Here is a 20,969-nt window from a genome sequence, read left to right as displayed (position 1 = left end):
GTTTTGTTGAACGTTACTCAGAGTAACACGGTTCTACTCAAAATTCTGCAGACCAAAGACAATCAATTGATGAACAAGATGACAAAGTTGGATGACAAATCAGCAGAACTCACTGAAGTCGCTGACCAAATGAATGATGAGAGAACTCGGGTGATGAAGATGGAAATCTTGATTGCTAAGCAAGCGGAAGAAATCTCATCACTGAATCTCTCGCTCAGTACTCAAGACCTCTATTTGCAAACCATGACAGATAAGCTTGAGACCGAAAGGAGCAAGTGCAACACTCACGTCTCCAAAATCAGTCCTCTAAGCGTTCAAGTGGACTCTGCAATGCAGCAGAATACCACCGTTAGGTACCATCTGGAAGAAATCCAGAATGGTCACGCTCTACTATCCATCCAAGCAACCGGAGCCCGGGACTCAAAGGAGTGAAGACGATAGGTTTCAGACATTGCCTCCAACATGTGTCCCTCAGTCTTCTCCTCTTGGCCATTCGGCACTGAGTAATATAGCGCCTCTTGGCCAACAAAGCCAAAGCTTGGCTTCTCATCTTGGCCTTTCGGCCCCACTTTCCCCACAGGATGAAGCCAACCCTCTCCGCCTGCTTGACGCGGAATACCTTGACAAACTCATCAAGAATTTCCCCACCTTTGACCCCGTTCCAGTCAGCCAAACGATACTGAGACGTTCTTAGCTGACATAGAGGACGCGGTGGATGGCTACCCGAACGCTACGGGTTCTGACAGGGTTCACATGTTGAAGCGAAAGTCGAATAGACACATTCCATCAGCCAATCTAATTGACCATTCTTGTCATGATTTCAAGCCGGCTGTCTCTGTGAATGAGCAACTTCCCTCCTCCTTGCAGTCATGCAATACATAGTTGAGATGAATTTATTTTGCACTTCGGACACTTCAGCAAGCACTGCGGCTGTCTCAGCAAGAAAAACATTGATGCGCAGAGTATACTCTGCTTCCAACGACACACTTTACACTTTGTGGGGGACTGTCAACCCTTACAATGACACTAATGGCGTCAGTCCAGCAACTGACCCGATGACTCCCACTGGTGAAACACTTTGCGATATCACAAACCGATATCCTCGTCTCAGTTCGCAGGTACTGAAGAGGTTGCCACACGCGGACACAGTGGTGACTGACATGCCTCTACAGCCACTGAGGGTGTTGAAGCACAAACACCAGGAGATTTGGTTGAATGGTTACAGCCACTCTCATAATAACGCGGCCACTTACAACTCGAACATAGGGTCCGAAATTTTCGTTTGCGCCTCGGATACCAACACCACCAGCTGGTGGGGGGATCCCGAGACACAAAGGAGGGGAATAATAGCCCAGACCCATGATGAGCCTTACCGAGGCTGATGGGGGGGTCGAGACTACGGACAACACCGTACGAGGCCACCAGAGCATAAATCAAATCTAGTTGTAAACTCCCCTTTGAGAACAGTGAGGAGCAGACAGGCCCCTAGACGGGGATTATCTTTGAACACATCTAAGATAGTACTGAGGTGTACCACACTGGTAGTAAATGAAGTCCAGTGGACTTGTCCACCTCCAAAACAAGTGGCAACAATAATCATTCCTTGCCAAGTGTAGTAGTACTACAAGACAACTAGTAAAATGCTCTAATCATGTATTCCTGTAGGATAACATTTCAGAACACTCAGTAAGAGGATTAGTAACCTCACAAGTTAAATTGCTAATGATAATAGCGACATAGGAGTCACTCAGAGTGCAAAACGGGGAAGGGAATCTCCATTGCACTCTTCCAATAGTTACACACGCCACTAATAAATAGAACCCTCCGTTCAGGAGAAAAGTTATTAGAAGTCATGAACCACAATCACACCATGTACGACTGGTCTAATACTTAGAGTACTTCCGTCATCAGGTTAGCTCCTCTGTGGATAACATAGCTATGAAGTATACTTCTTCATACCTACCGCCACTACAATAGTGGAAGACAGTGACTGGTAGTAAAACTGGGGCCTTCCACTCTTTCTATTCTGGTTAAAGCCAGTTTGCGCTGTTCTGTGAAGGTAGTAGTACACAGTGTTGTACGAGATCTTCAGCTTCTTGGCAATTATTGCATGGAATAGCCTTATTTTCACAGAAGGCTGCCGAGTTTCACAAGAAGGTTATTTGTTTCTGGCCATTTTGAGCTTGTGTCACATTCTGACCTTAGTTCCTTTGTTATGTCTTTGTTTTAGTATGGTCAGGGCGTGAGTTGGGTGGGTTGTCTATGTTCTGTTTTCTATGTTGTGTTTTTGCGTTTGGCCTGCTATGGTTCTCAATCAGAGGCAGGTGTTGTTAGTTGTCTCTGATTGAGAATCATACTTAGGTAGCCTTTTCCCACTTGTGTTTTGTGGGTGTTTATTTTCTGTCTAATGTGTTTTGTCACCTTACAGAACTGTTTCTGATCCTTGCTACTCCTCCTTAGAAGAGGAATAGGAAAGCCGTTACAGCCTGTAATTGAACCCACAAATGCTGATGCTCCAGATACTCAACTAGTCTAAAGAAGGCCAGTTTTATTGCTTCTTTAATTAGAACAAAAGTTTTCAGCTGTGCTAACATAATTGCAAAATAGTTTTCTAATGATCAGTTAGCCTTTTAAAATGATAAACTTGGATTAGCTAACACAACGTGCCATTGGAACACAGGAGTGATGGTTGCTGATAATGGGCCTCTATACGCCTATGTAGATATTCCATTAAAAAACAGCTGTTTCCAGCTACAATAGTCATTTACAACATTAACAATGTCTACACTGTATTTCTGATCAATTTGATGTTATTTTAATGGACAAAAAATGTGCTTTTCTTTCAAAAACAAGGACATTTCTAAGTGACCCAAAACTTTTTAACAGTAATGTATGTAAAAAACAGCTGGTGCACGATATCTAAGGAAGTCTCAAGATTTTGCTCGCCCGAGGTAGAGTATCTCATGATAAGCTGTAATTTTTGTAGCTGTCCACATACACCACAGACCGAGGCTGACACTAAAACCGCACACAATGAGCTGTATTCCTCCATGAGCAAACAGGAAACGCTCATACAGAGGCAGCGCTCCTAGTGGCCGGGGACCTTAAATCAGTTTTACTTCATTTCTATCATCATGTTAAAAGTGCAACCAGAGGGGGAAAAAATTCTATATCACCTTTACTCCACACACAGAGACGTGTATAAAGCTCTCCCACGCCCTCCATTTGGCAAATCTGACCATAACTCTATCCTCCTGATTCCTGCTTACAAGCAAAAATGAAAGCATGAAGCACAAGTGACTCAGTCTATAAAAAGTGGTCAGATAAAGCAGATGCTAAACTACAGGACTGTTTTGTTAGCACAGACTGGAATAAGCTCCGGGATTCGTCCAATCCTGGCATTGGTGAGTACCCCACATCAGTCACTGGCTTTATCAATAAGTGCATCGAGGACGTCGTCCCCACCCCAACCAGAAGCCATGGATTACAGGTAACATTCGCACTGAGCTAAAGGATAGAGCTGCCACTTTCAAGGTGCGGGACTCTAAACCGGACACTTATAAGAAATCCTGCTATGCCCTCCGATGAACCATCAAACAGGCAAAGCGTCAATACAGGAATACGATCAAATCGTACTACATCTGCTCCGAATCTTGTCGGATGTGGCAGGGCTTGCAAACTACTACAGACAACAAGGGGAAGCACAGCCGAGAGCTGCCCAGTGACACAAACCTACCAGATGAGCTAAATTACTTCTATGCTCGCTTCAAGGAAAGAAACACTGTAACATGCATGAGAGCATCAGCCTTTCCAGACGACTGAGACCTGTAAACAGGTCACAGGCCGCTGGGCCGGACGGATTACCAGGACGTGCTCGGAGTGCACGCATGTGCTGACCAACTGTCTTCACTGACATTTTCAACCTCTCCCTGTCTGAGTCTGTAATACCAACATGTTTCAAGCAGACCACCACAGTGCCGTGCCCAAGAACACTAAGGTAACCTGCCTAAATGACTACCGATCCGTAGCACTCACGTCTTTAACCATGAAATGCTTTGAAAGGCTGGTCATGGCTCACATCAACACCATTGTCCCAGAAACCCTAGACCCACTCCAATTTGAGTACCACCCTAACAGATCCACAGATGATGCAATCTCTATTGCACTCCACACTGCCCTTTCCACCCTGGACAAAAGGAACACCTATGTGAGAATGCTATTCATTGACTAATGCTCAGTGTTCAACACCGTTGTGCCCTCAACGCTCAGACCCTGGGCCTAAACACCTCCCTTTTTTTTAACCTTTATTTAACTAGGCAAGTCAGTTAAGAACCAATTCTTATTTTCAATGACAGCCTAGGAACAGTGGGTTAACTGCCTGTTCAGGGGCAGAATGACAGATTTGTAGCTTGTCAGCTCGGGGGTTTGAACTTCCAACCTTCCAGTTACTAGTCCAACACTCTAACCACTAGGCTACCCTGCCTTCCCTCTGCAGCTGGATCCTTGACTTCCTGATGGGCCGCCCCCAGGTGGCAAGGGTAGGGAGCAACACATCCGCCACGCTGATCCTCAACACAGTGGCCCCTCAGGGGTGTGTGCTCTGTCCCCTCCTGTACTCCCTGATCACTCATGACTGCACGGACAGGCATGACTCCAACACCATCATTACATTTTCCGATGACACAACAATGGTAGGCTTGATCACCGACAACGACGAGACAGCCTATAGGGTGGACTCCTGATCAAATGGCCACCCAGACTATTTGCACCCCCCCCCCCCCCCCCACACACACATCTATGCATAGTCACTTTAATAACTCTACCTACATGTACATAGCACCTCAACTAACTGGTGCCCCCGCACATTGACTCTGTACCGGTACCCCCCTGTATATAGTCTCGCTATTGTTATTTTACTGCTGCTCATAAATCACTTGTTACTTTTATTTCTTACTCTTATTCCTATTTATTTTTTTATTTGTATATAGATATATATTTATTTTTTAAACTGCATTGTTGGTCAGGGGCTCATAAGTAATCATACACTTGTTGTATTTGGAGCGTGTGACTAATAGCATTTGATTTGATCTATTTTCCCCTTCAAAATTCACCAGAAACAACTATTTCACAGTAATTTCCTTAACACCTACAAGGGTGTTGACCTCAGAACCCATTGAGTCTGACCTCCCCAATATGCAACTCAAAGTTATGCATTCGTCGCCCAGTGTATACCTATTGATTCTTGAATACTTAAATGTGTGATCTTTGCTTGTGCTTGATTGCTATTTTGATTATGACAGATAATCCTGCATTATTACAATGCTAATTGTTTATTGCAAATGGGCCCATAATTGACGACTATATGTTGTCAACTGAGTCATGTGAACTCATCAGACACAGTAAACAACATACAATAGGAGTCTCCACTGACCAAAACTCTAATTTCATTGGCTGTGAAGCAGCATCCGTCCATTTATATAATACTCAGAGGAAAGTCTAGGTGCTCGTAGAGCCTGAGGCTGAAGGAGGGGGTGCATGGTTTGCTGACTATGATTAGGTGAGATTAAACTTTTCATATGCATGATCTATATTACACACCATCATTTCATAACCAATTGTTCAACAAGTCAACATGACTACAGTGTTTACTTGTCTCTTTGTTTCCCTCCGCTGAAAGGATCCTGACCAGAGCTCAACATCAGTGCTTAGTGTTTCCAATGAAATAATTGGGATTAAGGTATTGATTGCTGAGAACGAATTAAAGAAACACGCAATATTTGTAGATGTTAAGGTGAGTATAAGTTTTAGGTTGATTGCATGGAGTCTGTCTATTCATACCACTTTTCATATTTTCAAAGGAGCAAGAATAAGAAAGATGACATTCCAACACTATTTTCTTTCTTTGTGACCTTTCAATCAAGAACCACATACAGAATGACTAGTTGATGCTACCCAAATTATGCTTCATTAACTTCTGTGATGTGAAATTGTTGTTGATACTAGTCATTTACAGAAGTAGTGGTTCAAGTTGCATGATTACATTTACATACTATGAATATATAGTATAAAAGTTTGATAAAAACTGTGTTTATTAAATGTGTAACTATTTCATGAAGATAGTAATAGCTTACTATTTATATGGGAATGTGTTACCATAGCCATAGTGCATTGCCCTCACTTGTGTTATTTTTAGAAATAAACTGGATTCCGATGGGAAGCATTATCAGCAGGATGTGTTGTATTTTCAGAAGCCCAATAATCTGACTCAGAACAACGTTTTGGACCAGCAGTTTGGTGTTCCGTCTGTTACAGTAACACTATTCTTGCAAAACTTTAGTTGAAAGTAAGTCCAGTTAATTTTGCAAACATAAATGTAGATAACCGATGAAAACATGAAAAATGTTGAAAAACACATTTAAAGATGTGATCAAATTGTTCCTTGTCTCTAGGCCTAAAACACCAGGTGGAATGGACTTCTCAAATACTTCGAACCTCAACAGCACTGTGAAATCACAGACTCTTTTCTGCTATGAGTCTTTGAGTGGATCATGTGTGAGGTTTGCTCGACCCCTGAGCGTTCAGGTTCCGATGTTCACATCGATGGTGTTGGCCATACTGGTGACTGTTATTGGGAACCTTCTGGTCATCACCTCCATTGCACACTTCAAGCAGCTTCAAACCTCCGTAAACCAACTGCTCGTCTCCTTGGCTGTGTGTGACCTCCTTCTGGGAGTGTTTGTAATGCCGTGCAGTGCTGTGCGCTCTGTCCAGGGCTGTTGGTACCTAGGAGGGTTTCTGTGTAAGCTCCACACCAGCACTGATATTATGCTGAGCACATCCTCCATCTTCCATCTATCCTTCATCTCCATTGATCGTTACTTTGCTGTCTGCAGGCCACTGTCGTACAGACTGATCATCACCAATAACACTGTATTGATCATGATCACCACCAGTTGGCTGGTCCCTGCCATTTTTTCTTATGGAATGATCTTCCCTGAGATCAATCTGAAAGGCAAGGAGGATTTCTATGAAACACATGTCAAGTGCATTGGAGGCTGTCAGGTGTTCTTTAGTCCAGTGGCAGCTTTAGTAGCATCCTCCTTCAGTTTTTACATCCCAGGCATGATCTTGATTTGTATATATTCCAAGATATATTGGGTTGCCAGGGCTCAGGCCAGGTCCATTAAAGATTTATCTCGTCAGTTTAAAGAGGCAGACTCTGGACGTAGAGAGAGACGAGGGGCAAATATTCTGGCAATAGTAGTGGGAGTGTTTCTAATCTGCTGGAGTCCCTTTTCCTTGTGCCTCATCATTGACCCTTTCATACAGTACTCCATCCCCCCGCTGTTGGGGGATACCCTGGTTTGGTTTGGATATTTGAACTCTGCTTTTAACCCTATTGTCTATGCTTTCTTTTACACTTGGTTCAGGAGGGCTTTGAGAATCATCATCAGTGGTCACATCTTTCGCAGAGGTTCTTGTAGATTTAAATTGTATTCTGAGTAAAGTTTCAGTTGACATTGTATGATGTGTGTTCAAATAAATATATGAATTATTTTGGGATGTAACATGTAACAGTTATGCAACTAAAAGATAAAGCTTGAGTGAAAATGTAACAGAAGCTGCTTTTAACCTGTTTCATATAAAGCTGTTTGCCTGAAATAAATGTATTTCAATGCCTGTGCCTGTCACCTTGTTTAATAGTGTTCTTTGTCTCCTCCTAGTGCCTACTTGAGGTACACACCGCTGGAACAGTAATTTTGAGCTTAGTGCTCATGACATCACTATTTTACGAAACTATCATACTGTCATGCTGTACATTACTTGAATATACACATATAATATAAACAGATGTAAATCATGTAACCTATTATAACTGGCTGGTAGCTGGGAAAGGGGTGTGCCCAAAATATGTCCAATAGGGTATATAAACTCTGTCATTCTTCTAAGAAGACTGTGCTGAATTCAGCACCACTCACATACCTGCACCTGTGACTACAGTAGCAAGTGATCAGCTCTAACTTGAATGTCTTTTTGTTTTTGGCAATGGATATCTCATCTCATCAACATCTGGATCCTAAGATGTTCTGTTACCCAGAATCAAATGCCTCCTGCACCAGAGAAATTTTCAGTGAAGGGGTTCAAATGGCTTTATATATCTTTTTTGTTTCTGTTATTCTGGTCACTATTCTAGGGAACGGTGTGGTCATTATCTCCATTGCTCACATAAAACAGCTCCACACGCCAACTAACATGCTTATAATGTCTTTGGCAGTTGCAGACCTGCTAGTTGGAGTAGCTGTGATGCCTTTTAGTACAATTAAGGCTGTGGAGGGCTGCTGGTACTTTGGAGATGCTTTTTGTTTCCTGCATTCTGATATGTTCCTCACATCTGTTTCAATTTTCCACCTGGTATTCATAGCCATAGATCGATATGAGTCTGTGTGCAGTCCACTTCGCTATTCCACCAAGATTACTATACCAATTGCATGGCTCATGGTTTTTGCCAGTTGGGCCGTTGCTGCATTGTACTCCTATGGCCTACTATATTCCAAAGCAAATGTTAGAGGACTAGATGAATTCATTGCATCCATATACTGCCTGGGAAGTTGTAATCTTTTCCTTAATGCTTTGTGGGGCGCCCTAGACACATTGATAGCCTTTTTCTTTCCGTGCTCTGTAATGGTGGGTTTGTATACCAAAATATTTTTGGTGGCAAAAGAACATCTAAGGAAGATTGAAGACAGCCAAAAGAATTCCAATGAGGGAGGTAGAGGTGTGGTGTCTCAACGGTCAGAGCGGAAAGCAGCTAAAACTTTAGGCATTGTGGTGGGTGTTTTCATCTTTTGCTGGCTACCTTTCTTTGTTAATTCCATAGTTGATCCATACACAAACTTTAGCACACCACCTATTCTCTTTGAAGTGTTTATCTGGCTGGGTTACTTTAATTCTACTGCAAATCCAATCATCTATGCACTGTTTTATCCATGGTTTCGAAAATGTCTTAATCTCATTGTCACATTAAAAATATTCAATAGAAATTATTCCTATATAAATGTATTTGCTACTACGTGATCTATTGTAAAGCTACATCAATATAATATACAACTATGTGTGAACAGTATGTAACTAACTTCATGCAAAAAAAATGTAAATGTTTCATAATAGCCCTTTTTTGGGCGGCAGATGAATTGTCCAGTTACTGTCATTTACTTCTCACAAAATGATTCATGTCAATACATGTACAGTATGTGGCTTAGTGGCAGTTTTTTTTAAAACATAAGCTATGACCTGTCCACCTTGGATAGTGTGTTCAATGAGGAAAATGAAGAGAAGCATTTGAGAAACCTCTTCTGAACATTATACTGCTGTCGATAATTGCCTGGTCTTCTTCATGTAATCTTGTTTAATTTATAAATCCCTTCTTATTGTATTTTGAATGTAGCATAGGCCTACCTTAGAATAAAGCGTATAAAGTACATAAAATGTGTCTTTGGATATTATTATTTTTGTACCTCAATCATCTTGTGTCTAATCATATTATGGCTAGAGTTGAACTAAACAACCACAGGTACCCGGCTTCCAGTCCCATTGTCTGAGCTAGACATTTTTATCAAAGATGATCTATTATAGTGAGAAGACAGCTACTCTAACGATGGAAAAGCATGTCCTCGAAGATGGAAGGAGGAAGCGAGATCAAGCCATTGAGAGGGCAAATACTCATATAAACAACAGGCACAATTTAGCTTTTGCCCCGCCGAGGCTGATTATAAAAGGATATTCCGGTTGTTAGTGGAAAAGGAAGTGCGAGCGCGTGACGTCACCTCCGTTTTTGGACGTTAACAAGGCGACACTCTACGTCTTAACTCCTCGTCCACATTTTCTGGATTGGTTGAACAGTGCTGAAGAGAACCTCCTAACATTTAAAAACAAATTTCATCAAGACCAGAATGTGGGGGATCTAGTTTCAGGAGTTTTTTATGCTTGCTGCGTTAGGTTATAAAGTTTTTGTTTAAAGTTACCGTAATGCCATGTGCGTCCAATTTTATATATATGTGCATTTGTAACAGCCAAATCATTTATGAAACTTATATTCGTTCAAATAAGCAAGACGTAACAAATTAGCAATCAATTACATTTGTGTTGACCAAATTCGACATTCTCATTGACCTACATGCACAAATTCCTCACTTCGTGGTCTTATTTTCGTGGAAAGATTTTGGGCGAACTAAATCCTCTCACTTCACCTCTTGCACTATGATTTGATCTTTGCTGTAAAGCGGCTTAGAGTAGATCATGTGACTAGAAAAACATGACACACCGATCAGGAAGCAGAGTGTAGGCCGAGCAGACTGTCAAGACAGAACTCATTAAGGTAAACGAATATTTAGTGTTCCCCGAAATTTTCCATCAGCAATGTTTGGATATGCAAATGATTAGTAAATGTCGACAAGCGACAATTAAGATGTAATTCATGCGACCTGAAAGGGATTTTAATGTTTACTGAAAGTTGTCAGCATTTGTGCAACAATCTCTCTCTTTACGCTGCAGTATTTCCTTGATCTAAATGAACATGGCTACTTTACCATTCATGTTTTTAGCGTTTGATGAAATGTATATTATGCCATACGAGTAGTAAATAGACACAGTGGGGAGGGGGCGTGTTTGACATTCATCCATGCCCAGTTATTCAGGCGTTCGTATTTCCGCATTTTTCTGGTCTAGTTTTTCAGGTTGAGGGCGTTAGCTTGCCCTGCCTGTGCTCTCTTCCAATGCCTGTATCTGATTGGACGGCTGGCTGATGAACTTCAACTAACCTTTTGCAGACTGTACTCTTGTGTGCATTCATGTGTTTCTCTTACTGATGGCCTATTATGTTCCTCAACATTCATGGTTTATTCACTTTAAAACTATTTTATACAAGCATGGGGGATTTTTCCCACTTTGGCGACAGCACGTATGTATGTCTATGGGAATGAGTGTTCATAGTACATAAAGCAGGTGGGAGTGAATAGAAGTGAACTGAGGCAAGCCATGTGAGTGACTGACAACAATGCTTGCAACATTTTATATTTCAAGGTCTTGGGGAGACTCCCAATGTGTCAACGATGGCCTACCAGTACGGAAAAGTGCAGGATCCAAATGTGCTTACTCAGACGATAATCTCCAACATCCAAAAGATCGCACAACAAAGTAATTGATACACATGGACAAACTGTGCACACAACCACAACCTGTAAATCAGTACAAACAAGTTTTGTTATATCCTCAGACTTTCATAGGCCAATAGGCTACTACTATACATATCCTATGAGGCCTGGGGGTAGACTCAAATGTATTAACATAGCTACATTTTATTTTTTATTTTGAATGCATTTTCAAATGTAATGCTTTTCCTGTTGAATGAACACACATATTGTTTTGTGTCACAATATGTGTGCCTTTGTTTCTGCCAGCATCTGAAATACAGAGTATTGTGGATAAGTTGGGAACCCCACAAGACACAACTGAGCTCAGACAGCATCTGTGAGTTCTGTTTTTATCAGAATAAGTCTCTTATCTGTAACTTTTAAAGATGTTTTTACATGCAGGTATATGTGTTATAATGGAATATTATCTAAATGAGGCTTTTCACTTTTCAAATGTAGGCAGCAGAAACAGCAGAATGTCAACCACCTTGCCAAAGAAACAGACCGAAGTGTGAAGCAATTTGGCTCTTTGCCTGTCACAACTGAACAGGTACTCAACACCTTTTTTTGTACAACAAGCAACAAAACGTATAGTAACAACTGTCATGTGCAATAGCAGACAGAACATTATTCACACAGTAATGTGAAAACAGCTAGGTGAACAGCACCTCAGTGCTCATTGGTCACATGTTAGGTGGGCTGGCCTGTGTTGTCCAAGCTGGTCCTAGGATGACCTGTTCCCGAGTCTCAAGTCTCAACACAACTTGTCAATAAAAAATAATTGCACTTGTAGTAGTGCCCTCCGTTCACCTTTTATGAATGTCCCTTTAATGACAAATGCAATCAGCAGTTGCTACATCCATTTTTGGACTTAATGTATCCATTGGTTCTTGAATAATATTACTTATACATGCCTCCATGAGTTTAGTTCAACGGTCGTTGAACTAAACTCCAAAATATAAGCTTGTTTTATTCCAGTGTTTGTAAACAAACACTGTATAGCATTTTTTTTTAAACATGGTTAAAACACATTTTTATATCATGGATGGTCAGTCCTTGCAGCCATAGCTCTGTCGTTTAATTTGAGAGTGGTTCCATTTCCCCAGTCCCATCCCCCGCGTTATGCCCAAACAGTGTTGGGGAGTATACTTTGTTTTTGTTTTAACTGCTGATTGCTGCTTTGTATTTGCGTCTTTTATCTTAGCTAACTTTCAACAAACTTACCCTGCATTCTCAATGTTTTACTTTTATGAGAATATAAATTGGATAAGAATTTATTTTCAAAAGAAGGGGGGGGGGGATAGAAAACGATATCTCACTGGGAACAATCCAACTCCGAATTCCAAGTCGGACACTCGGGCATCTTTCTAAAGCTCAAACTTTCCGACCTGAAGATCACTGATATCATGAGTTCCCGGATGCAGCTACCATCAGTCTGGTAAAATAAAAGAGCAAATTATTTCAATTTATGGTCCACAGTGCCTTGGAAGTGCTACATTAGAACATCTATTTTGTTATAAAAGCTTGAGTTTTGAAATCTAATATGGTCTGAGAATAACAATATTGGCAGGACAGGCATATAGCCAAAATGCTGTGATAATGTACTAGGAAATGAATTAGGTCTAGAACTGTTTTATATTAGGTTAATGTCAAATGTTTTTAGTCGCGTTTTAAAAATCAATCTGAGCGGTAGGTCTCTGCTTGCTTTTTGACTGGGAAAGTGATCTTGACTCTGAAAAGGTTGGTGACCACTGCTGTATATAATTCAAAATAACACTGTACTGTGCAACACTTCATATTCCCATGAAATTGTGATTGAGATCAAATGTTTGGCATGCAGATGCTACTTGGTCGTTTCACCGGTAAAACTTGAAGAATTATCATTCACGATTGACAGTGAGAAATGTGAAGAGAGGGTGACCTCAAATGTGTGCGTAAAGTACAGATAAAGAAAAGCTTGCGCAGAACGTGTTTCAAGTCTTTAGCTCTGCGGAAGAAGGTTCCAGGGGGCCGGGGGGGTACTTTCAGGGTGGTTACTTTTGGATCCGCCTTTATTTATTTATATATATACTATTCTTAAACGCATTAAGACTTTATTTCCTGTTTTGGTAGTTGTGCCTTCTCGTTCAAGGAAGGCCCAAGGCACACTGCATGAACATTTTTCCTGACAGCAGAAATCCAACAGTTTTGAAGTCATTTCTTTTTGTGTGAGGTAAAGAAAGCAATTATTGCATTCTTGTAGAGCTCACAAGGAAAGGTTGGAATGCACGCCATGGCAGGAATAAAACAATTCTTACAAACATCCACATTTTCTGTTTTTCAATACTGTCCTGGATGTTTAATTTAGACAATGGAAAGACAAATGATGGGTTTAATTGCAAACACATTCCAGTTGTATTACTTGCTAACGAAAATATATCTAAATATTTTTCATATAAGTCTCACAAAGAGTTGTTAGTATTTCACTTCTGCTTATGTAAAGGAGGACATGAGGGCCTGAGACGGAAGTCATAAGAATAATTCTCTATCGGTTGAGATTAGAGTGATGCTATGGCACAGTATCATGAACACTATGTGATGTTAACTCATTTGTTTACATATACCTCTCTTCTAGCGCCAGAGAAAGATCCAGAAAGACCGATTTATCAATGACTTCTCCAATGCACTGGCCAATTTCCAAAAGACACAGAGGCAGGCTGCTCAGAAAGAGAAGGCGTTTGTTGCCAGAGTCCGTGCCGAGTCCAGAGTGTCGGTTAGTAATCATCAAAAATGTACACAATCTTTACTAGGTACAGACCAGAGGAGGCTGGTTGGAGGAACTATAGGAAGACAAGCTAATTTTAATGGCTGGAATGGAATTAATGGAACTGATTCAAACGTGTTTTCCATGTGTTTGAAACGTTTCATACTGTTCCACAAATTCTATTCCGGCCATTAGAATGAGCCCATCCTCATATAGCTCCTCCCACCAGCCTCCACTGGTACAGACCACACCTTCAACATTAACGTTTTTGTTTAATGCAGGAAAAGGTTTAAAGGTACTGGATGGGGGTGTGTGTGTGTATATGTTACGTTACAGCCTTAATCGAAAATGGATACGAAAAAAAATCTTTGTCAATCTACGCACAATAAATACCCCATAATGACAAAGCGAAAACAGTTTTTTTACATTTTTGCAAGTGTATTGAAAATGAAAAACTGATACCTTATTTACATAAGTATTCAGACCCTTTCCAATGAGACTCAAAATTGAGCTTCTGTGCATCCTGTTTCCATTGATCATCCTTAAATGTTTCTACAATGTGATTGGAGTCCACCTGTGGTAAATTCAATTGATTGGGCATTTTTTGGAAAGGCACATACCTGTCTATATAAGGTCCCACAATTGACATTACATGTCAGAGCAGAAACCAAGCCATGAGTGTATATACACTGTGTATATACACATTTAGTTACATTACAGCCTTATTCTAAAATGTATTATATTGTTTTTTTTCTTCATCAATATAAATGTGATATTTCAGTTTATATTTTTAATACATTTCCTAAAATGTCTAAAAAGCTGTCTTTGCTTTGTCATTGTGAGGTATTGTGTGGATATTGAGGATTGTGTATATATATATACACACACACACACACACACACACACACACACACACACACACACACACACACATTCATACCTATTTAATATATATATATGTGGACACCCCTTCAAATTAGTAGATTCAGCTGTTTCAGCCACACCAGTTGCTGACAGGTGTGTATAATCAAGCACACAGCCATGCAATCTACATAGACAAGCATTGGCAGTAGAATGGCCTTACTGAAGAGCTCAGTAATTTTCAACATGGCACCGTCATAGGATGCAAGCTTTCCAACTAATCAGTTTGTCAAATTTTTGCCCTGCTAGAGCTGCCCCGGTTAACTGTAAGTGCTGTTATTGTGAAGTGGAATCGTCTAGGAGCAACGAGCTCAGCCGCAAAGTGGTAGGCCACACAAGCTCACAGAATGGGACCGCAGAGTTTTAAATCATCTGTTCTCGGTTGCAACACTCACTTCCGAGTTACAAACTGCCTCTGGAGCAACATCAGCACAAGAATTGTTCGGCGGGAGCTTCATGAAATGGGTTTCCATGGCCGAGTAGCCGCACATAAGCCTAAGATCACCATGCGCAATGCCAAGCGCCAGCTGGAGTGGTGTAAAGCTTGCCGACATTGGACTCTGGAGCGGTGGAAACTAGTTCTCTGGAGTGATGAATCACGATTCACCATCTGGCAGTCCGATGGAGGAATCTGGGTTTGGCGGATGCCAGGAGAACGCTACCTACCAGAATGCATAGTGCCAACTGTAAAGTTTGGCGGAGGAGGAATAATGGCCTGGGGCTGTTTTTCATGGTTCGGGCTAGTCCCCTTAGTTCTAGTGAAGAGAAATTTTAACGCTACAGCATACTGACATTCTAGATGATTCCGTGATTTCAAATTTGGGGAAGACCCTTTCCTGTTTCTCACGTGACAATGCCCCCATGCACAAAGCGAGGTCCATACAGAAATGTTTTTTCTATGTGTTGAAGAACTTGACTGTCCTGCACAGAGCCCTGACCTCAACCCCATCGAACACCTTTGGGATCAATTGGAACAGCGACTGTTAGCCAAGCCTAAACGCCCAACATCAGTGCCCTACCTCACTAATGCTCTTGTGGCTGAATGGAAGCAAATACCCACAACAATACTCCAACATCTAGTGGAAAGTCTGTTATAGCAGTAAAGGGGGGACCAACTCCATATTAATGCCCATGATTTTGGAATTCGCTGTTCGATGAGCAGGTGTCCACATACATTTGGTCATGTAGTGTATATACAGCCGTTGATTGGTGATAGGAGGAGTAGTCAGTTATTTGGTTGTCGAGAGGGGAGGAAATGTAAATGTTTCAAGTGTAGTCTTTCCTCCCAAACTGTAGTCACTTTACATATAAAGCCATAAATTAGAGAGCATCAGACTGACTGTTCTGTCCATCCTCAGGGTGGCTATCCTGACGACAGCTTTGGAGGAAATGGAAACGTCTTTGAAAGGTCAGAGTTCAGCATTTCAGTGGTCTCGTGCTTTTTGAGTGAGATAGTACACAGACATGCTGCACTAAACATACTGTGCAAGCTGTTTAAATACATCCCACTGTCTGTTGCCGCATAAAACTGCATGCCGACAACAGAGGAAGGAACCACTGTAGACACTCATATTTAATTAATTTACCCAGAGTTCATAATCCTGATTCCTCTATTATTGCCTACAATTGTGGAGAATGTAAACATCCTCTTTTACAGTTAAGATAATATTTTTTATTTGGTCTATTTAGCTCTTTTTTTCTGTTTAGCTCTTTTTTTTAATGTCCTGACCTTTTTGTTCTATGAATCGCTTAACCATTAAATGAATATTCACATAAAAAACCCACAGTTGACTATTCTCTAACTGCTAGTTTATCTAAACATCCACTTTAGTGTTAACATGTCCGTCTTTTTATAGGCCCATCAGGCCCATCTCTCTCTAGCCCAGACAGACATAGTGGGAGTTGAGTGTTTACTTTGGGTGGTTCACCACGTCTTCCCCATGTCTGACTCTACAGTGGGGGGCAGGCCCAGGTCCAGTCACAGTCCCAGGAGGTGGCCATCACTGAAGAGGACCTGCAGCTCATCCAGGAGAGAGAGACTTCCATCAGACAGCTAGAGGTGACAGCACTCCTATTACTCACCATTAGTGAACAAGATTCAGGGTTAAATTCTGATTTTGCTGGATGTCTTTCATTCCTTTAAATGATCTTATACCATAAGCCATACAGTAATCATAACTTATTTGGTCCAAAGGCTATTTTATTTGCCCCCCTATGTTTTCAGATAATTATTTTTTGACATAATGGACTGTAAAAACACCCTAAAATCAGCTCCAAGTGATTTTAATTTCAGAAATCAAATCAAACATTATTTGTCACATGCTCCGAATACAACAGGTGTAAACCTTACCGTGGAATGTTTACTTACAAGCTCTAGAGTTAAGAAAATATTTACTAAAATAAATTTTTTAAATAAAAGAAAAAAGTAGCACAAGAAAATTACATTAGGAGGCTATATACAGGGGGTACCGGTACAGGTTAGTTGAGGTAATTTGTAATTTGTAAATGAGAACCTGTTCTCAACTAGCCTACCTGGTTAAATAAAGGTGAAATAAAATAAAATAAAATAAAAATAGTGACTATGCATAGATGATAAACAGCGAGTAGCAGCAGTTTAAAAACAAAGGGCATGGGGTCAATATAAATATTCCAGGTGGCCATTTTATTAATTGTTCAGCAGTCTTATGGCTTGGGGGTAGCAGGTGTTAAGGAGCCTTTTGATCCTAGACTTGGCGCTCTGGGACCTCTTGCCTTGCGGTAGCATAGAGAACAATCTCTGAATTGGGTGACTGGAGTCTTTGACCATTTTATGGGCCTTCCTCTGACACCGCCTTGTATATAGGTCCTGGATGTCATGAAGCTTGGCCCCAGTGTTGTACTGGGCTGTACGCACTACACTCTAGTGCCTTACGGTCAGATGCCAAGCAGTTGCCATACCAGGCATTGATGCAAATGGTCAGGATGCTCTTGATGGTGCAGCTGTAGAACTTTCGAGAATCTGGGGACCCATGCCAAATCTTTTCAATCTCCTGAGGGGGAAAGGTGTTGTTATGCCCTCTTCACAACTGTCTTGGTGTGTTTGGACCATGATAGTTTGTTGGTGATGTGGACACCAAGGAACTTAAACCTCTCGACCTGCTCCACTACAGCCCTGTTGATGTTAATGGGGGCCTGTTTGGCCCTCCTTTTCCAATAGTCCACGAACAGCTCATTTGTCTTGCTCACTTTGAGGGAGAAGTTGTTGTCCTTTCACCACACTGCCAGGTCTCTGACCTCCCTATAGGCCCATCGTTGTCGTTGATCAGGCCTATCACTGTTGTGTCATCAGCAAATTTAATGATTGGGTTGGAGTCGTGCTTGATCACGCAGTCGTGGGTGAACAGGAAGGGACTAAGCATGCATCCCTGAGGGGCCCCAGTGTTGAGGATTAGCATTTCCAAATCTGTTCCCAAGTATTCCCACGCATAATAGAGAGACACGTGAACTTATACCAATGCAAGCGAGGTTTTGAAATGATTGTTTTAGTAAAATATTGGGCTTCTTGCTGTCAATTTGCAGTTTATAAATTACTTGTAATTATGTTCTGGCCCCCCGATCATCCTCTCAAGAAAAAATTGGGCCGCGGCTGAATCTAGTTGATGATCACTGCCTTATGCTATCCTGCAAATCACACTTACATAATGGATTTATATCCAGTCCATTTAATTTGTGATGTCTGTTTATTCAATGCTTGTTTTCTCTTTTTTTCAGTCTGATATTACAGATATAAATGAAATATTTAAGGACTTGGGAATGATGGTCCATGAGCAAGGGGATGTGATCGGTAAGCATACATTCAGTCATTTACTCCTCTAAACTTCTGACTGTTAGAAACGTTTCCACTTTCAAAACATTGACAGCATACCCCTACAGGGATCAAATACTGCATGTTTAGGAGTCTTTATGGAGAACAGTCTAATGAGTGTTCTGGGAAAAGAGGATGACAAACAGCTATGCTAGCTAAACACACACGATTATGTCCCACAGTTAAAACTGAAGGGATGTTAACGTGATAATGACATTATTTGAGAGGCTAGTCATCGTCATGGTGTAAGTCAAATGCTCTAACTTTTTCAGCAACATTTTCAAGAAAATATTCAACCAAAACTGAACCTCTGGGAGAGAATGACCCTTTCACTGTGCATTTATGCCCCTAGACAGTATAGAGGCCAATGTCGAAACTGCTGACCTTCATGTACAGAATGCCACCCAGCAGTTATCACAGGCTGCAGACTATCAGGTAGGTAACATAAGAATCATTATTTTGAGGGTGAATAAATCATAATGCTTTTTCTTTATATTTTACAATACAATTTTCTTATAACGTTAAGTGTTTCTTTTGCCCCTTTCAGCGCAAATCTAGGAAGAAGATCTGCATTCTCATTGTCGTTCTGGCGGTTCTTGCTGTTGTCATTGGTTTAATCATCTGGGCATCAGTCAAAGGATGATGATGCTTTTCATATACTCCTTGGTCCTGGCATTTTATTGATTATTTAGGACTAAGTTTGAGTTACAAATCTCATGGCCATAATACTAAGAAGAATACACACAGCATAGACTTGGAATAGGCTTGTGTGATACAGTACCTGCTAATTATTATGGACTGTAGCCTAGTCTATGCACCAGAGGCCAAGAATTGTGCAATGCTAAGTAATATCTTGCATCACTTTTGCTGTCAAGTTCCTCAGTGCTGGCTTATTTCTCTCTTCAAGCCTTTATTTTATATGAAGCAATTTATGCATTTTTATTTAATCTCACAAAGATTCTCACTGTAGAAATAAATATGTACAGTGCCTTCAGAAAGTATTCATACTGCTTGACTTATTCCATATTTTGTTGTTAGTCTGAATTCAAAATGACTTAAACTGCTTTTTTCCCTCACCCACCTACACACCATATCTCGTAATGACAAAGTGAAAACATGTTTTTGACATATTTGCAAATGTATTGAAAATGAAATGCTGAAATATCACATTTTAACAAGTATTCACACCCCTTAGTCAATACATATTTTGAATGACCTTTGGCAGCGATTACAGCTGTGAGTCTTTATGGGTAAGTCTCTAAGAGCTTTGCACACCTGGATTGTACAATATTTGCAAATTATTATTTTTACAATTCTTCAAGCTCTGTCAAGTTGGTTGGTGATCATTGCTAGACAGCCATTTTCTTGCCATAGACAACTTAATTGACAACTGTAACTAGGCCACTCAGGAACATTCAATGTCCTAGTGTCTGTTGGAAAGCAGACTGAACCAGGTTTCCTCTAGGATTTTGCCTGTGCTTAGCTCCATTCTGATGTATTTTTATCCTTAACTCCGTATTCCTTGCCGATGATGAGCATAACATGATGCAACGTTTTCTGCAGTTTTACTTTAGTTCCTTATTGCAAACATGGAATATTTGTATTCTGTACAGGCTTCCTTCATCGAGGTTAGTATTTTGGAGCAACTACAATGTTGTTGATCCGTCTTCAGTTTTCTCCTACCACAGCCATTAAACTCTATAACAGTTTTAAAGTCACCATTGGCTCCATGGTGAAATCTCTGAGTGGTTTCTTTCCTCTCTGACACCTGTATCTTTGTAGTGACTGGGTGTATTGCAACACCATCCCAAAGTATAATAACATCACCATGCTCAGAGATATTCAATGTCTGCTTTTTATTTTTACCCATCTACCAAAAAGTCAGAGTGGACTTTTAGTCCAACTCAGGAGGCGTGCACACCACTCACCTCTTCCGAGTATATTACCCGCTAATGTTCAGTCTCTGGATATTAAGGTTGACGAGCTCAGGGCAAGGATTTCCTTCCAGAGAGACATCAGGGATTGTAACATACTCTGTTTCACGGTAACATGGCTCTTGGGATAAACTGAGTCCATTCAGCCAGTTGGGTTCTCAGTTCATCACGCAGACGGGAATGTATATCTCTCCAGGAAGAAGGGCGAGGGTGTATGTTTCATGATTAACTACTCATGGTGTTATTGTGATAACGTACAGGAACTCAAGTCATTTTGTTGACCTGACCTAGAATACCTCTCCATCAAATGCTGACCGTATTACCTCCCAAGAGAATTC

At 40.9% G+C, this 20,969-nt stretch overlaps 3 protein-coding genes across 3 annotated transcripts; all 3 read left to right on the top strand.

The window, feature by feature from the left end:
- Positions 1-5,506: 5,506 nt before the first annotated feature.
- Positions 5,507-7,620, top strand: LOC123991596 (trace amine-associated receptor 1-like). Its single transcript, XM_046293224.1, has 4 exons — positions 5,507-5,557; positions 5,678-5,791; positions 6,249-6,343; positions 6,450-7,620. Exon 4 carries the CDS (start codon positions 6,469-6,471, stop codon positions 7,504-7,506), a length of 1,038 nt encoding a protein of 345 aa, XP_046149180.1. The 5' UTR covers positions 5,507-5,557; positions 5,678-5,791; positions 6,249-6,343; positions 6,450-6,468; the 3' UTR covers positions 7,507-7,620.
- Positions 7,621-8,046: 426 nt separating this feature from the next.
- LOC123991680 (trace amine-associated receptor 13c-like) lies at positions 8,047-9,085 on the top strand. Its single transcript, XM_046293327.1, has one exon. The coding sequence runs from the start codon at positions 8,047-8,049 to the stop codon at positions 9,073-9,075; it is 1,029 nt and encodes a 342-aa protein (XP_046149283.1). The 3' UTR covers positions 9,076-9,085.
- Positions 9,086-9,829: 744 nt separating this feature from the next.
- Positions 9,830-19,922, top strand: LOC123990697 (syntaxin-7-like). The gene is made up of 10 exons (XM_046291451.1): positions 9,830-10,375; positions 11,080-11,193; positions 11,457-11,526; positions 11,649-11,739; positions 13,804-13,941; positions 16,212-16,261; positions 16,810-16,912; positions 18,604-18,676; positions 19,050-19,132; positions 19,245-19,922. The coding sequence occupies exons 2-10, from the start codon at positions 11,109-11,111 to the stop codon at positions 19,338-19,340; spliced, it is 789 nt and encodes a 262-aa protein (XP_046147407.1). The 5' UTR covers positions 9,830-10,375; positions 11,080-11,108; the 3' UTR covers positions 19,341-19,922.
- The last annotated feature ends 1,047 nt before the right edge of the window (positions 19,923-20,969 follow it).

Source organism: Oncorhynchus gorbuscha, linkage group LG12 (genome assembly GCF_021184085.1).
Source record: "Oncorhynchus gorbuscha isolate QuinsamMale2020 ecotype Even-year linkage group LG12, OgorEven_v1.0, whole genome shotgun sequence".
Lineage (NCBI taxonomy): Eukaryota > Metazoa > Chordata > Actinopteri > Salmoniformes > Salmonidae > Oncorhynchus > Oncorhynchus gorbuscha.
This window is presented reverse-complemented; position numbering and strand designations above follow the sequence as displayed.

Bases quoted from the DNA above. Each gene is read 5' to 3' on its own strand.
- LOC123991596 (XM_046293224.1), top strand. From the start codon at position 6,469: ATGGACTTCTCAAATACTTCGAACCTCAACAGCACTGTGAAATCACAG.
- LOC123991680 (XM_046293327.1), top strand. From the start codon at position 8,047: ATGGATATCTCATCTCATCAACATCTGGATCCTAAGATGTTCTGTTAC.
- LOC123990697 (XM_046291451.1), top strand. From the start codon at position 11,109: ATGGCCTACCAGTACGGAAAAGTGCAGGATCCAAATGTGCTTACTCAG. The intron at 13,942-16,211 runs GTTAGTAATCAT...GTCCATCCTCAG, and splicing joins GTGCCGAGTCCAGAGTGTCG to GGTGGCTATCCTGACGACAG. The intron at 18,677-19,049 runs GTAAGCATACAT...TTATGCCCCTAG, and splicing joins TGAGCAAGGGGATGTGATCG to ACAGTATAGAGGCCAATGTC.